This window comes from Puntigrus tetrazona, chromosome 1 (genome assembly GCF_018831695.1).
Source record: "Puntigrus tetrazona isolate hp1 chromosome 1, ASM1883169v1, whole genome shotgun sequence".
Lineage (NCBI taxonomy): Eukaryota > Metazoa > Chordata > Actinopteri > Cypriniformes > Cyprinidae > Puntigrus > Puntigrus tetrazona.
Window position 1 is genome coordinate 12,927,372 of NC_056699.1, and position 16,716 is coordinate 12,944,087.

Sequence of the window (16,716 nt, forward strand, 5' to 3'; positions counted from 1 at the left end):
AAGCCTCTGTGTGCGGCTGTGTGTGTATGGACATGAATACCAACAGGGACAGAGAGTGAGAGAAAGACAGACAGAGAAAGAGCCCACAGTTTGTATTGTGTCAGTCAGCACAACCAAAATCAACACGAACATATCAGAGGAAAAGTATGAAAAAAATACTGTTTCAAAGTGTATGATGCAGTTGTGTGTGTGTGCATATCTATCTATCTATCTATCTATCTATATATCTATATATATATATATATATATATATATATATATATATATATATATATATATATATATATATATATATACATATACACACACACACACACACACACACACACACACATATATATATATATATATACACACACACACACACACACACACACACATATATATATATATATATATATATATATATATATATATATATATAATTCATAAGGCAATTTGACAGTATGTTTCGCTCATTCAAGCATGAGTGCTTACTGTTATGAAAGCAAACAGTGAGTAAACTAAATAGTAATTATAGAAACGTTCTAAAAAAAACCCAGCAAGACTTTTTAAAAGACATTTTGAACTCCACTGTACTTCGACTCAGCAGTAGGGAACCTTCTAGAGATTTTGTACGGCGTGTTTGAAATTTCTAATCCAGCTTTAAATAGACGCGTCTGATAGATGTATTCATTCATTTTGTGATCTAATTTTACACCCAGTCCAAGTCAAAATCTCAATCGGTTTAGTGTTTAGATCTCTATGGTTTTAGCACTGATCAGTTTAGTGTTACATAATCTTTAGGCAACTATTTATGGCCTGGGGTCACAGAGGATGGATTTAATTCGGTCCTTGACAACTACATCACCTCATGCGTTCGCTACCACTCAGACCAGAATGTGATGGACGGTTCGTCTAATGTCCGTTAGGATCACGACTGCTCCACAAATGTAACCTACATTTTTTTCGGACTATAAAATAATATTCAGCAGTATCGAAAATACTTTTAAAAAGACATAGTGAAACGTGAAAAGTGTAAATGTTAGGTTCTGCGTTTCTTTTCCAGGTGAATCAAAGCTTTGTTGTGAAAGCAATCTGTAGTTGGAATGAGCACTTTAATATGAAAAAATATGTAATTTCCTGGATGCTCCAAGACATTGATTTTATAGTTGCTCATGAGTCCATTGTTTATTTGTGAGAAGTTCATCTGCCTGCTGTTCTTCAGAAAAATCCTCCACTTTTCTTATATTCTTTCACATTTTTCTACCATCTTTTGCATATTTTAACCCAAAAGTGGCATCACGATTTTGACAACAGAGGATCTCATGGACAACTATAATAACTTTTACAGGTGAAAACAATTACTGGCACTCAAGAAGGCAACACAGTGCATTAAGGGGATGTAAACTTTTGAACAGCATGTGTAAATTCTTCTCACTTTGTTTAATGATCGTCCTTTTCCATTTAGCACTGGACTTCATAAGCTGCATAAATGCCTTTCTCAGAAGACATAAGAAGTACAATTTACCCTGATCCTCCAATTTAAAGTACAACAAAGTAAAAGTAAAAAAAGTGCTTTGTCCCTTTTTTTGAATGGTCACCATTGGCACGTAATGCAACAAAGATTACTAATAGACCAAATAAGATTAATAGACAAAAATAGCCATTAAAAATAGCCAAAATCTTGCCATTTTGGCCCCCTCTCTACAAATGTAGATTACTCTGCACCACTCTAGACAAACAACAACAACAACAAGAAAGGTACAAAACAACAAAACTTTAATTAACATAACGCCCTGATTCCTCTCCCCATTTCTGTCTCTAAAACATCCCATACAAGGGATTGGACATTGTCATTCCTCTTCAGTTTCTACAGGAAAAACAAGTTGTAAGAACCTTGGAGCCGATCTCGGTACAAAAAAAAAACACCAAAAACAACAACATGATATTGACCAGTGAGAACAAAACGGTAGTGAAGTCCAGCAGTATTGAAAGAACTTGGGATGGTTGAATTTTTTTTTCTTTTGCTTTTCCAAATAAGTGGAAGCGAGTTCTGTCAAGCAAAATCATAGTAGCGATCCATATCCAGTGCAGTTCAGCTTCAGCCTTATTTCAAGAGTCTAAAGGAGACCGAACCTTTGGGAATGCACAGGCAGTTACACCGAAAACAAAACCGAGCATCTTTTACTTTCAAAAACAAGGAGTATTTCTAACTTCAATGTTTAAAATGCAAAAAAAAAAGCATCATTTTGGCAGTTTAAGTCAAGAGAAAGCTTCTGAGGAGGTTTTGAAAAAAGTGTGATTCAGAGTTTGCATTAGTTTGATAACTGGGTAAACAATTCCTTGGCATAGTTGATATTTTCAATTTACAAGTTATGAAACGATAAATTAAATCAACCTTTTGTGAAAAAACGGAGCACCTTACTCAATATGACGGCTGTCGACATGCTGACTGAGTGTATCTTAATGATATTACAAAGCAAAGCAATCACAGCCATACATTTGTAATACAGCAAAGACAAATTCCAAAATCAGTCCAAAATAAAAAAACAGAAACAGAAATACAAAACATGTTGTCATTACTGAGAGAAAAACAACTTAAATTCTAATCTCCTGTAGTACTAAGAAATGTTAGTGCATCACAAAAAATACTTTTTAAGACAGTGTGGTCCGTTATGTAAAGCAAATGTATAAAACATTATTGTCTATGATGAAAAAGCATTCCAATAATTTCTATAGTACTACACATGATGCATTATGACTAATCACAGGCTTTCACAAATGTCACTGTCAACTGATAAGTAGGTTATTATGAAGCTCACTGTTATTAGCTCACATTACTGGATTCTGATGCTTACTGACTTGCAAAAACTGTATACTTGGGGTCAACAGGCCCTTTTTTTCTTTAAAATACACCTTAGATATTAGCAAAAGGTTGTATATCCTACTTTGCTTTGGTCAAGATTCTGACTTTTGGAATGTTGGCAATCGATTATTTCTCATCTGCTCCCAACATCAGCACCAGTGGACGATTGTTCATCTAATACGCTGCTCTTGGTACAATAAGATGCCAAGAGCTTGCGGGGAAAAAAAAAACCAAAAAAGTTTTATCCTTAAAGGGAAATGTTTCACTGCTTCAATTTAGCTTCATTTATGATATTATGCTTCAATTTTCTGGTTCCATGCGACCATGTTGTAAAAATGTATGATCCTTTAATTCAGACGCTGACTTGTAAAGCACTTCACTCAATCCACAAGCATGCGTTTCATCACAGTATCACAACAGCCTTTTAAAAGGTCATTACCTCAAAGGATGCAAAACACTATTTTTTTTTGTCACAGGAAACCCTGCACATAAACTGAAATGAGCAACTCTCTTAAAAATATAAATAAATAAAATAGTGATACGCTATTTCTGCCTGCGGTCTGCATTCATTCAAAAACACAAAAACAAAACCCGTGGAACACACCTGTAATTACATTTCAGTATTGACTGACAAGGAACACGGTAATATTTCAAATTAAAAGTATTTTGAGGAGAAGGGACATTTTTAAATAGAAAAATTATGAATGAAAAAAAAAAACAGTTATGAATTTTTGTATATTACATTTTGTGATTATTTGAACCCCACTATTTTTCCACTAATAAATGGAATCTATGTACTTTAGGAATATAATTCATCCCGTTCTCTTTTTGCCATAACTGAATGCCCCCTTTGAAAGGTTAAGTACATGACCATCAGACCAAAATCTTTCCTGCCGTCCAAAGGTGACCTCCGCTGGTGATCTTGAACCTTTTAAAAGCTTGGAAACGTCACTGGGTGGACTCCAATCGCTTAAAAACTGTGTGTGTGTGTGTGTGTGTCGGTGCGATTGTCTGTTTATAAGTCTTAAATAAATTAGGTGCATCACTTAATAATAAATATCCTGCAGTTTCTTGCAGTCCCGTTCCAAGGAGCTCAGGTTCAAATGTCAAACGAATCAAGCTGGCAGAGAGGGCGGGCAGAGTGCCTGGCGTCACTCTTAAACTTGATGGTAGGCGTTAGTGTCAGTCGATTCGGTTACCACAGATAGTAAAGCGGTCAATCTCCAGCAAGTCTTTTTTGGGCGCCCTGTGTTTAAGTTCGGTATCGTCCTGAATAAGGCTTTTCTCTTCGGATTCATCTGGTGTAGTGAGGAACTGATCTGATTCGCTGGTGGGGATCTGAGGGGCGGGACATTCATCCCTTTGGGTGGGTTGAGTGGTGACTGAGGCAGACATGTCCTCCTCCGCTGGCTCACCTTCAGAGGGGTATGGACACAGCAGGTTAGTGAGAAGGAAAACTTGACACGGCAAACTATTATCAGGGTTCTCTCTACTATGTGTGTGTTACCTGGTGGCTCGCGTGTGTGTTTGGTGCGGTGGGCTCTGCTGGACACTCTGCTGGGAGCTGCAGAGGGGGGATTCTGAAACAGCTTCTCCTCCATATTTGCCTCTTTCACATACATACAGGATTTTCCCAATAGCACAATGCTGTTCAGCACCTTCAGGGTGATCATACTGAATAAACACACACAAACACAGGCTCAGCAAAACTTTCAGATAACATTCGCCCCTGGTAAAATTTTAGGATCACTTAATTTTGGGCAAAAGGTTTCTCATGTTCAGTTGAAAAAACAGCAAAATATTGATGCATTAGCTGTTTTTTTTTTTTCAATGGAATTCATTCCTGTCATAGCAAAGTTGAATTTTCTGCAGCCATTACTTTAGCACTCAACAAAAAAACCCTGTAGCATTAAAGGAACACTCATTCTCCAACTCCTCCAGAGTTAAAAAGTTGAGTTTTACTGGTTTTGAATCCATTCAGCTGGTCTGGCACTTTTAGCATAGCTCAGCATAGATCATTGAATCTGATTAGACCAAAGAGTTTAAAACGATTTAAACTATTCAAAACTTGACACTTCTGTAGTTACTTCCTGTTAAAAAGCCCAACGGATAATGAAAAGTTGTGGTTTTCTAGGCTTATATGACTAGGAACTACTGTCATTCTGCCAGGGGGAGTCGGAGAATGAGCCTATTTCCAAAAAATGTGGAGTTTTCCTTTAATATCCCAGTTGGACATGGTTGTGCTGCTTAGTTTGAAGGACTAATTATCAGAAATAGAAATTAATTGTAACATTATAAATGCCTTTACTGTCATTTTTAATTATTGTAATCTAGCCCAGCGAATTAAAAGATCATAGTGAAAATTTAAAAAAAAGTTAGAAACAATTTTTTTTTTTAATCTTTTGCCTCATACTCCTAATTAGCTAATTTTTAATAGTTAGTAGTTTTTAGGTATTGTGTAGGATTAGGGATGTAGAATATGGTCATGCAGAATATGTATTAATAAGCAGCTAATATGTTAATAATAGACATGCTGATAAGCAACCAAGAAGGTTATTGTGTAAAAAATGTGAACCTACCCCAAATAGAAGAGCACAACACAAACAATAGACAGAGAGCCCTGGATCTTCACTGAGCTGGTCACCACCCTGATCAACTGTCAATCACATATTACAGGAGTATATTGTAATATCACATTACACAGTACATTTCCTTCATGCTAAATGACTTTAGAAGTTTAGAAAAATGAAGCTACATTAAAGCTAATGTAAATGTCAGCTGTCAGTCTAACAGAGTCACTTTCAGTGTTATAAAACAATAATGCAGCAGAGCAAATTGACAAATTGCTGCAAACAGCTTTTACTTTGTACTCTATGATAGATTTAGTATTGTGATTATTATCAAATAAGTTACCAGTAAAGCAAGAGGAAGAGGAATGAAACCCATTCTCCTGGACACACTGTCACTGTAGTCTGTGTATGCCTGGAAAACACACGCAAATTAATAAAACAAGAGACGAGCTGTTTGCTGAACTTTACATAAATCTCTTTGATACATAATTTGACATACACGTTCAGACGATTATTGTTTTTTTTTATTGATTCTTGCTTCAAAAGCACTTCTGATATGATCAAATGTGCATGCACTTACATTCTTCTGTCTGCTGCTGACCAGATCAAATGCCAAGCTCGCTCTGTATTCACTATAGACCTGCACACAGACACAAGAAATGATGAGTTCAGTAATTCAAGAGTCCAATATTAAACTTCAAAATGTACTGAAAGATTCATTAAAACGATTACATCAAAAAAGTATACAAGAGTCTTTTTCGAATAATTAATTAAAGAGAGCCATTCATGTAATGTGTACTCAGACTGCTCTGTACGTTTGTGCTCCTGGCCCTTTCAGTTCATGGCATTTAATTGAGATTGTAAACTCACATGGTGGTGCAAAAAACACTTATCTTATAATAAATAATCTTTTCACCGCTATCTGAGCCCTGGCTAACTGATAGATTGACAAAGTTTGCATAACCATGTTCTTTAGCCATTGGCTGTTGCAGGATAAATAGATTCACAATACTTCCCTGTCTCGTTGCTTTTAATAGTCTCTTAATTAAAGTTTAGCAGCAAAAATATTTCCTAAGTCTAATTCTTTTGTGAATGAATTCAAATCAATGGCCATTAATTTTTTTTTTAATGTTTACTAAAGCTGCATTTATGTGAAAATACAGTAAATATTAGTATAGTTCAAAATAACTGCTATTTTAATATATTTTAACATGTTGATTATTCCCGAGATGACAAAGCTGAATTAAATTTTTAATCTTTATTTGGTGCTCAGGAACCGTTTCTCATAACTTATTATTAACTATTATTTATTATTATTTTAAGATTTAAAAACATTTCAATTCTAGCATAACCTCAGTTTCCTGAGATGAGGGAACAATATTGGATATTGGTTTTACTCAACATTGCATCACTAGCTGACAATACGGAGATGCAAAGGTCACACTCAACATTCAGCAAATAGAGGGAAGACATTCCAGCTAGATAATACTCATCCTTACATACATATCGCACAAGCATCAGTAGCACCACACATCTACAAGTAAAGAACAGTGACAGCAGCCCCACTGGTCTTATAGTGTATTTATAATAGTGATATTTATGAGACCCGGTTTAATTAGCATAACCTGTAACATGCTCTCACATAGATTTTGGTTTTTTTTTACATTTTGGGAGGAGTCCAATTTGCAGTTTTTGTCCAGTTTTGTCTGGAATGTATCCCAGACCACCTCAAAGTGGTTCGGGCAATCAAATTTAAAATGTAAAAATATATTTCGAAGGGCTTTTTCACCTGGTCTTTTCACCATCAGATAGCTATATGGTCAAAAAAACTCAAAGGCTCTAGAAATGAAGCAAATGTGTGAAAGAACAGATTTAGACATAAACCTCGGCCAAAGAAAAGCTAGCTCTCTTTGACTACTAACAGTAGTCAAAATGATAGCAACGAAACAAGCAGATTTTAAAATCTGGGAAAAGTATTCAGCAGAACCCATCCAGCTGCTAAGCAGACGACCTCCAGTCCACTTGCCCATGCCCAAGAGGAAGCCATAACTTGTGTGGAGTGGGCTCAATCCCCTGAAGGACATTCAGAGCTTTGAGAGTTGTAAGATGGAGCTATCACATTAACAATCCAGTGAAAAAGTCTCAGCTTTAAAACAGACTGGCCTTTAGTATGCATGCCAAAGCACACAAAAAGCTCTTTTAAAGAGTCTAGAGTGCTTAAAATAAACACACTATGCGAATGCAAGACATAGTAACTGCAAAAATAGCATCTCTTGTGGCTGGCTCTTTTGGAGTGATCACCAAAGCATTGTTACCAGACGATTATCAATTTCGTCATGAAAAGCAGTTATAGTGGCTACATACATTTTAAGCATATAAGCGTGGCCACCATCTAAATGCTCTTGTAGAAAAGACATGCAAATTCCACAAATCTGTGCTGGAGTGCCAGATTGAGCCCCCCACCTGTGACAGAAGGTACAGCCCTACAGAACGGATTTAGTTTTTTCTCCCTGATCTTGCACTTGCAAATTTCAAAGGTAAGAACGCATACTTAGAGTTGACTGTACTCTTGAGGGAGAATAAAAGTACATAAAGTGTGTTCTCTGCAGAAGCTAAAAGATCAGTGCTTTGAAAATGTTCAATATCATATCCACTTGTTAAAATGTAGTCTCCACTTCTCAGGGACTATCCTCCTGCCCTGGACAGCATCGCAAAGGGCTCCCCGGCCCATGCTTGATGCACCCTGTTCATCTAGAGCTGTGCTTTTCTGTGGAGCTATAGCATCTAAGCATTAACGTGTCACAAAGATGCACAATAGACCCGTGTACCAAGCATGGCATTTGACACAGGTTTTTAGCAATCTGTCATTTTTGTAATGGTAGAAATATTTGCCAGCAAGTATTGCTCACTACAGCGGCAACAGCTTGCATGTCCATGTTTAATGCTTCTCATAGCTGTAAAAAATGAGTGTCAGTCTATAAACAAGGTGTCTCATTGGAACACAGTTCATTGATGGAGCGGATGATCCGAATGAGAGAGAGATGCAGAGCAGAGAACGCAAGGAACAGGATTAAAGACTGGACAGGATTCTTGTTCTTCAGGAATCTTGTGAATTCATCAGAATCATCAGAAGATCTCTAGTTTTGACAGCATGGGAACAACTCTTCCTCTTCTCTGAGGAGCAACATGCCTCGCCCCCTTTGTTGCGTTTTCCCAGGAGCAGAGTACGCACATTTATAGGGTTTGTGATGTCACCAACCCAGGAAAAAGCACATTGTAGTCCCTACCAGCCATATTTGGAGGCATTAAACTGCCATCATTTTAAAAGACAATATTCAGCATCACTACTTTGCAGATATTGTTTATGCTCAAACAACATTAAACACTATTGTAAAAAAAAAAGTTAAATCACATTCAATCACCCATTATTAAAAAAATACTGAAACATTGATATATATTGAAAATGATAAATTGGTAAATGGTAAAAAAAAAACGACTTCTAGCATCCACCTCTAGGAAAGCTACTGTTCGAGAGAGAGATGTGTGCTTGTGGGTGCTGTGACACTAATCTTCCTGCCTAAACTAAGCAGATCTGTCTCTAATCCCTGCCAGTAACTACACTCCTCTTTCTGTCATTACATATCTCTCTACCCCCCATCCACAGAGTATTTTGCCTGCTCTGCCCCTATTTTCCTCATTCTTTGGTCTCTTCTAGAACCATATCTAAGGACAGTTTTGTTTGTAGTGTCACTTATCTTTCATCTCATGAGTATGTCAAAAGAGAGGTGCCCTGTACTGGACAGAATGTGTGAAACCATCCCCACTGCTAAAGAGAGTTCCACTGCTGATAGATTTGGGTCAGTGGATCTGTCAGGGTTATCCAAGACACTGAGAGCGGTGCTGATTTTCAGACACACTCCCAAAGGAAACCTGTCTCTCTTTGTAAAGACTTCCTCTTGACTGGGACAGTTTTTTTTCCTTTTTAGACAAAGAACAGGGCAGAATGGGGAACCCCTTTGGTTTAAATAGGTCATGTCATTGTTCTCAAGCTGTTTTTCCTTAGTTTACTCTACATATATTAGTGTCTTGTCATTTCAATAGCATAAAGTATAGCTTACAAACACTAAACCCTTTAAACCAAGCCCATAATCACTACTACATTCAAGTTACAGGATTTCATTTTTCAGTTTATGCACTTTTCTCAATATCTTAACCAAAACCATATAGCTCAGAAAGAAAGTAGTGTGTATTTTTAAATTTTAGGTTTTGTTATTTAATTTAATACTATGAAGTATTATATATATATATATATATATATATATATATATATATATATATATATATATATATATATATATATATAAATAATATTATACAACACACAGTAGTTAACCATATTAAATTCTTTGCTATATTTGTGATCAATACGCCACACATTTGATCGGCAGTGTACATTACGTAACTACAAATAGTCTACATTTTGGTTCATTTAATAATACTGGTACAAAACATTATTTTGGGAGTTACTTGAATATTGTATCTACAAAAATACAACAATAATTTGAACTCACGTCTGCTGTAATGTCATTAAACTTTGTGATGAAGGCATGTTTGACAACATCCACTGCAATCTCTGAGGCGATCACCATACAAACATCAGGAAACAGTACCCATAGATGATCTATAACCAATAAACAGTGATTAATACACTCATCAATGTGACGTGTTTTGCACAAACTCGGAAATGAGTCAGTTGTTAACTGGATACCTGGATTCCAGGAAAACTGCTCCATATTTCTGAGACAGACGATTAGTAGGAGAGTGTAGTTTGTAAATCGTTCCTTGATGTCTATAGTGAGAAAGACAGAAAGGGGAGACAATGAGTGAGACATTTCATCAGTGACAATTTGAGATGTTTTCATGAACTCTCTCACTAAATATATATATGGACTTACCACTGTTGGACATTTGGAAGAGGTTATTTTTCTCAAATTTCTTGAATACGCTTCCTTTGATCTCAACAAACTATACAGAAAGAAAAAGCCACATGCATGAATATAAACTCCACAAAAGAAGGCCTAGTGTGAAAGTAATTTGTAGTGTAATTAATGTAATTTAACCAAATAAACAATGTTAAGGTAGTACTCACATTATTAGACATCATAATGGTGAGCAGTGACTTGTTGTGTGAATTGAAAGCCACGTTCAGAGTGGTGGCCTGAACCATAATCAGAATGGCATGTAGAACTGGATTATTAATTAAGGAAAGTTAATAAAGTTAATAAATAATGAAAAATTAATAAGCATTTTATCACCATTTTCATTTATTTTACTCACACTTTATATTAAATATGTGCAAAAAATGTGTATTTGTTTAAATTATTAGTATGAATATGTCATTTTTTTTAATCTATACAAAATTATTGTTACCTATATCCCGATATGAGTATCTGGCATTTGAAACAAAGCAAGAGTGAAGGATACAGACATAAAGAACTGCCATGAAAAAATGTGGGATGACTCCTATATGAGCTCTTTTTCTCTCTTTTGGTTCAGTGGCAGTCCAGTACAAAGCATCCAGAATATCCTGACCGAAAGATGAAAACAAACGATCTGCCACCTAGAGGAGAAACAGAGTGTTTATTCTACTGCTGCTAATATAATAACAACCGATACAACTGTTGTGATACTTTACCTCCAGCATGTTGTAGATGATGTAGAGTTTTATGACAGACTGACCCCGAATCAGGTGGTACATCATGGAGTAATCCACATAATGCATCATGAAATAACACAGAACCATGATGAAACCCTTCAGAACATCACACACCTGAGCAGGTTGCAAGATACGAGATCCACTGCACACACACACACACACAGACAGAGACACACAGATAAATGAGAAAAACATGTTCAAGTAAAATTGGCTCCACAGACATTAAACAATGGAAGAGTAACTGATTATAAATCACAAAGCAGTTCTTCTATTAGTTCTATCTTCTTCCACACACAGTGATCTTGCATCACACACTCAGTGGTACATGCATCATGCTAAACACATGATTTGTGTTGGGGAAGATCAGAAGTGTAAATGTGCCCACACACATAGCATTGAAATAGTATATTTGAACTGAAACGGTTACTTTAAGTAATTTAAATCTAATTCAACTATTTACAAAGAGTAATTATTCTCTCTTCCGTTACAAGTTATTTATGGTTATGGTTATTTACATAAATATGCTGAAATCACAAGATGCCATTAGAAAGTCTAAAAGCGGTAATCCACTGTTTTTGGATTACTGACAAGAATAATATAACAAGCTTTACATTTACAGGCTCAAGAAATTGATTTAGACAGCTATTTGCACAGAAACATCTGCCAAGAAATGCAGATTAGATTATGTCGAAGTGCCCAGTGGGTAGAGCATGTGCAGTGGTATTTTTGCATAACCTGATACAATGTTACAAAACATTTCTATTTTTAAATAAATTATGTAATTTTAAATTTACTATTGTCATGGTTTTAACAAAAAAATAAACTGGCAGTTTTAATAATAAGCACCAAATCTTTGGAGCATTAGAAAGGGTTTACATAAAAAAAAAAATTATATATAATATTTTATTATTATGTAGTTACGTATTATTATGTATTTACTCATTGGCTTCTTTGTTTATAATTATCATTAGGTACTGAAATGCATGCACTGAATGAAATTTACTGAAGTTTCATTATCAGATGCTTATTACGATACACTGTATTATTATATTGCATTAAGTATTGTTTCTCTATCACAGCATTTACTTATTGAACCACACTGCCATCCTGTGACCGATCACGCAAGTACACCCCGAACACAAAGAAAAACAGGAGAATTCTGGGAACAATCTCAGATGATTTTAGTACTTCAGAGTGAAATTAAAAGCACAACAGGGCAAAATTAGACAGCTATGGCAACTAAAGCCTAGTGTGTGTCTGTGTGTTTGTGTATGTGTGTTTGAGCTGCTGCCATCATACCAGCGAGGGTGTTTGTGCTTAAAGCAGCTGCCGTCATTTATTTTCTGCATACCTGCTCTTTTTGCAGTAGGGGCATATACTAGCCCTGCAGGCAGAAAAATATGTAGTGAACAGCAGCTACACCTATATGCACAATCATTTTGGACTTACGTGTGTGTGTAAGTGTTCAGTGTTTCTATGTAATAACACTGAAAGAAAAAGTTGGACAGCTCAGACATTTTTAACCTGTTAGATTATCAGAATATTATGAAAGTATTACTTTTGGAAATATTCCTCCACGTGTCCTGAGTTCTGCGTGTGTATTACCTGAGTCCGCAGCAGGGCAGTGTCAGCAGTCTGATCAGGGCCAGCAGCACTCTGAGAGGCAGCAGAGTGAACACGTACAGAAACACGTCCAGGCACAGGAAAAACCCAAACATCATCAGCTAGAGAGGAAAAAGACAGATCAGTGATGTGGTACAACTTACTTCAAAGGCTCCAAAATGACTAAAAACATTACGTTTAATAAAAGTAGTAGACAAAACTTGCTATTGGTAACATAACTGCCGGCAGCCATTCACTTCTTTAGTATTTTTTTTTTTATTACATATGATGCAAGTCAATGGCTACCAGCATCTGTTGGGTTACCAACATTCTTCAAAATATTTTATTTTATGATTTACAGAAGAAAGAAATTTATAGAGTATATCTGGGACAATTGGGTTTTATTATTGGATGAACTTTCCATTTCAGAACCCTGACACAAACACACACACGTTGGTATTTGTGGTTCATGAGGCATAATGTTTTTTATACTGTAAAAACTGTATGTGCTATTGCCCTATCATGTCTTATTATAATGTCATGAAACAAATTTGTGTCCCCATAATCCACAAAAACCAGCGCATGCACACAGGCATCATTATTTTTGCATTTATGTCTGGTGGCAGATAAATCAGGTTTAATGCAAATAAAAGATACTGTACAGAAGACTTGTGTTTGGTACCTTCTCCAGTTCTTTTGGAATACGCAGGCAGGTATAGACCCTCTCTCTCCGCTCAGTGTATTTGGCCTCATTGTGTTCCAGAAAATATCCTCTAGTCAACTCAGCACTAATAAACCTCACAAGAGAGAGATCTGCACACAAATAAACACACACATGAATGTGTTGTCCAACACAATGAAACCATTTTACTCATGATTTAGCACTATTCTGTAAACACAGACATATAAAGGATAGAAGCTTGTGTGTGTGTGTGTGTGTGTGTGTGTGTGTGTGTGTGTGTGTGTGTGAAAAAGAGGTTGAATAAACAAGTGTACCAGCATTAACTGCTGTTCATTTCTTTCCTATGCACACAGCAAATAAACACGCACCATTATAAAATACAGAGAGTCACAGCGGTAACCTAAAGAGGGTTTCAGAAGCCTCCTCCTTTGAAACTACTGAACTAAATACTTATTTAACATTTTAGCATTTAGTTTTCCAATATAAGACACCTTAATTTAAGATAAATAGCTAATTAAAGCAAGCAAAAAAACTTAGTTTTAACCTCTGTTTTAACTGAATATTTATTTAGTATTCATGTTTTTATTGTACGAGCAAAATAATTGTATTAAATGACACTTGTATTTTACAATCTGCAATAATGCAAAAAGTTTTATTTGTAGAATTGTAGTTGTTCATTCAAATAATTAATCATTCTTTATTTGACAAATTTTAAACTTTAAAGATCATTTAAAATTCCAGATTTTCCACATCACTGTATAAACCTAAAAACTAATTTAAGCAATCTTCTCACAAAGGCCAAATAAGCACATTTTCTAAGCATTATGTTTATAATATTAAAAACAACACCAAAAGCTTTGACTAGGAACACAGCTGTTGTGTGATAGTATACACCGGCAACACACTTGATTTACAGCACAGCAAATCAGTCACATAAATGTTCCATCTAAGCAGAACAGAAAGTACTGGACTGTTTTAGGGCACGTTTATGTTGACCTAAGGCCAAATGTGCCGTGATAAGGGCAAGCCAGATGAACAGCACATACTGTGAATGAGTTCTGTGGCCAACACACACATTACTTTCTATTTTTAACAGAGAAGGGTAAACTTGACACTACATGGGAAAACAAACAGAGAGTGAGAGATCTGAAGAGATAGCAGCTTCTCCTGTGTGTATAAGTGTCTTATATCTGGGTTGTATGACAAAGTGAATAAACGTATCATCCGATGAACAAAGGTAAAACAAACAGAGAAAAGAGGCCATTGGTTGCATATATTATATATAATACACTATTTAAATATTGCTAGAGATATTATAACATTTTTATGGTCACATGAAACGCAAGTAAGCAACAAAACATTTTTTGATATAAATTTTCTTCTATTATTTACTTAATTATATAATGTAAAATGTAAAATAAATATCAGATTTTGTATTTATTCACAACACCCCGGCCTGCAGTTCCCTCAGAAGTCCCAGGGGTTTTTAGGCATATCTATAATTACACTGTTGACTCCTAACCTAACTACACCATAAAACCTGTCCATAACCTTTATTGTTTGCTACCCGAACAGCGGCAAAAGTGTTCTACAATACAACATGAATACTATATGTACACTGCACCTAATGTATTTTATTTTACTTAACATAAAATAAACACATAGCATAAAGTGTAACCCACTTTTTTTACCCAGTACCCAGCTTTAGGCTATACTAAACTGCATTAATAAGTCATTAACATACCAGTGATTTGTTATATGATATATATGATATGTTCAACATTATCTGTAATTATTGCATTACACAATGTTAGCAATTACAGTTACTGTTTCTAAGCAACTCCGTGTAAACAGATCCATGGCACACCAGCTTTATCCTTCATTAAATTACTGTTGGATTTAATATCACTTAATTTGTTGAATAAATGCCAAGGCAAAGGGATAATGACGGTGATAACTTCGGGAAAGAAGCTGATGCTGCTCTGGTCTTTATTTACATCTTCCCACCTGATCAGCTGTCTTGATCCTCACGCGTCTAAAGTTAGTCTCATTATACAAGAGGCTGAATGTGTCACATGAGCCACACTGGTATTTTTGGTACCTTAAATAAACCGAGAGATGCTAAACTGAATCTGATCTTGTTAAAGATAAATAAGCTCTAGTGACTGATGATGCTCCAGACAGTATTGACACATTGAGCTCTGTGTGTGTCGGTGTTAAATGAGCCCGACAGTGAGCCGCCCGCCTAACTAGACGGTATTTCGGCGCGTTATAACGTTTATATCAAACAACGCAAACCAAGACCAGCATAACGTGTTTGTTATGATGCCCATACATGCTTTCTAGACAGCTCGCTTGGGTTAAAAACAGTGTTTGCAGCGCACGGAGCCGCTGTCTGTCACTCTTACCTGACACATTGCTCTTCCTCTCCTTGCATTTCGCCTTCCTCTCGTAAAACCCCAGAGTTTCTGTAAGGTCTGACGCAGCGGCTTGTTTCTCCGTCTTTTTGACACCGCCGAAGAGTCGTTTCTCCCTCTCATTATCCTCATTTTCAGTCTCGTTTTCGTCCGCAAGACCAGTCGCTACTGAGTCCGCCATCTTCCCCGCAGACACAACATTCAGGCGTCACTGCATACGTCACGAAACATGACTACAATTCCCATAATGCAGCTGGTAAACGTACACGCGCAAGCGTCACCTTTTAGGTGACAGAATCGTTAAGAAATATAGAAACATTAAAATATGGATAGGGTGTGTTTTAGAGGTAGGCCTAGGCTACTAGGCTACGGATTATGTGAAAACACAGCTGATCGAAACAGCCAGAACAGAAAAGCAACATTCATCATCCGGCAATACATAATTTAATAGTATAATACATAACATAATAAAATAATCTTATAAAATTAAAAGTGAGGTACACCGAAAAATTTTAATTAGGTGGTTTATTATCTTTTATTCACCCTCATGTGACTTTCTTTTGAGAAATGTATTTTTGTTTGTTTTTGTAGGTCAGTGGTCACCAATACTGTTTTTTTTTAACAAAATATAGTTGTAAACGTTTTACAGAGGAACATCATAGGGATGAATAAATTAATAACAGAATTAAAATTTTTAGAAGAATTCTCATCCAGTGAATTTGAACCACGTTTCTTTGGCCACTAGAGGGAGAAAAAGATCCAGATATTATTTTAGACCTATAGCTTTGCGATTTATTTATTTATTTAATTAATTAGATTATAACAATGAAAATCACTCTGTGTTCTCGATTATACTGTTTTTATTACATTGATATCATTAA

General features: G+C 35.9%; 1 protein-coding gene across 2 annotated transcripts; it reads right to left on the minus strand.

Annotated features, from left to right (window-relative positions):
* Nucleotides 1-1,744: 1,744 nt before the first annotated feature.
* Nucleotides 1,745-16,046, minus strand: tapt1b (transmembrane anterior posterior transformation 1b). Of its 2 annotated transcripts, XM_043243687.1 has the most exons (15): nt 15,827-16,046; nt 13,419-13,549; nt 12,740-12,858; nt 12,486-12,518; nt 11,114-11,276; nt 10,903-11,038; nt 10,568-10,665; nt 10,374-10,443; nt 10,187-10,267; nt 9,990-10,099; nt 5,999-6,058; nt 5,762-5,830; nt 5,428-5,504; nt 4,356-4,522; nt 1,745-4,263 (listed from the first exon to the last, which is right to left on the minus strand). In XM_043243687.1, exons 1-15 carry the CDS (start codon nt 16,014-16,016, stop codon nt 4,031-4,033), a joined length of 1,737 nt encoding a protein of 578 aa, XP_043099622.1. In that variant the 5' UTR covers nt 16,017-16,046; the 3' UTR covers nt 1,745-4,030. The 2 variants fall into 2 exon arrangements, with proteins under 2 accessions (XP_043099622.1, XP_043099631.1); XM_043243696.1 differs by lacking the exon at nt 12,486-12,518 and having other exon boundaries at nt 15,827-16,045.
* Nucleotides 16,047-16,716: the final 670 nt, after the last annotated feature.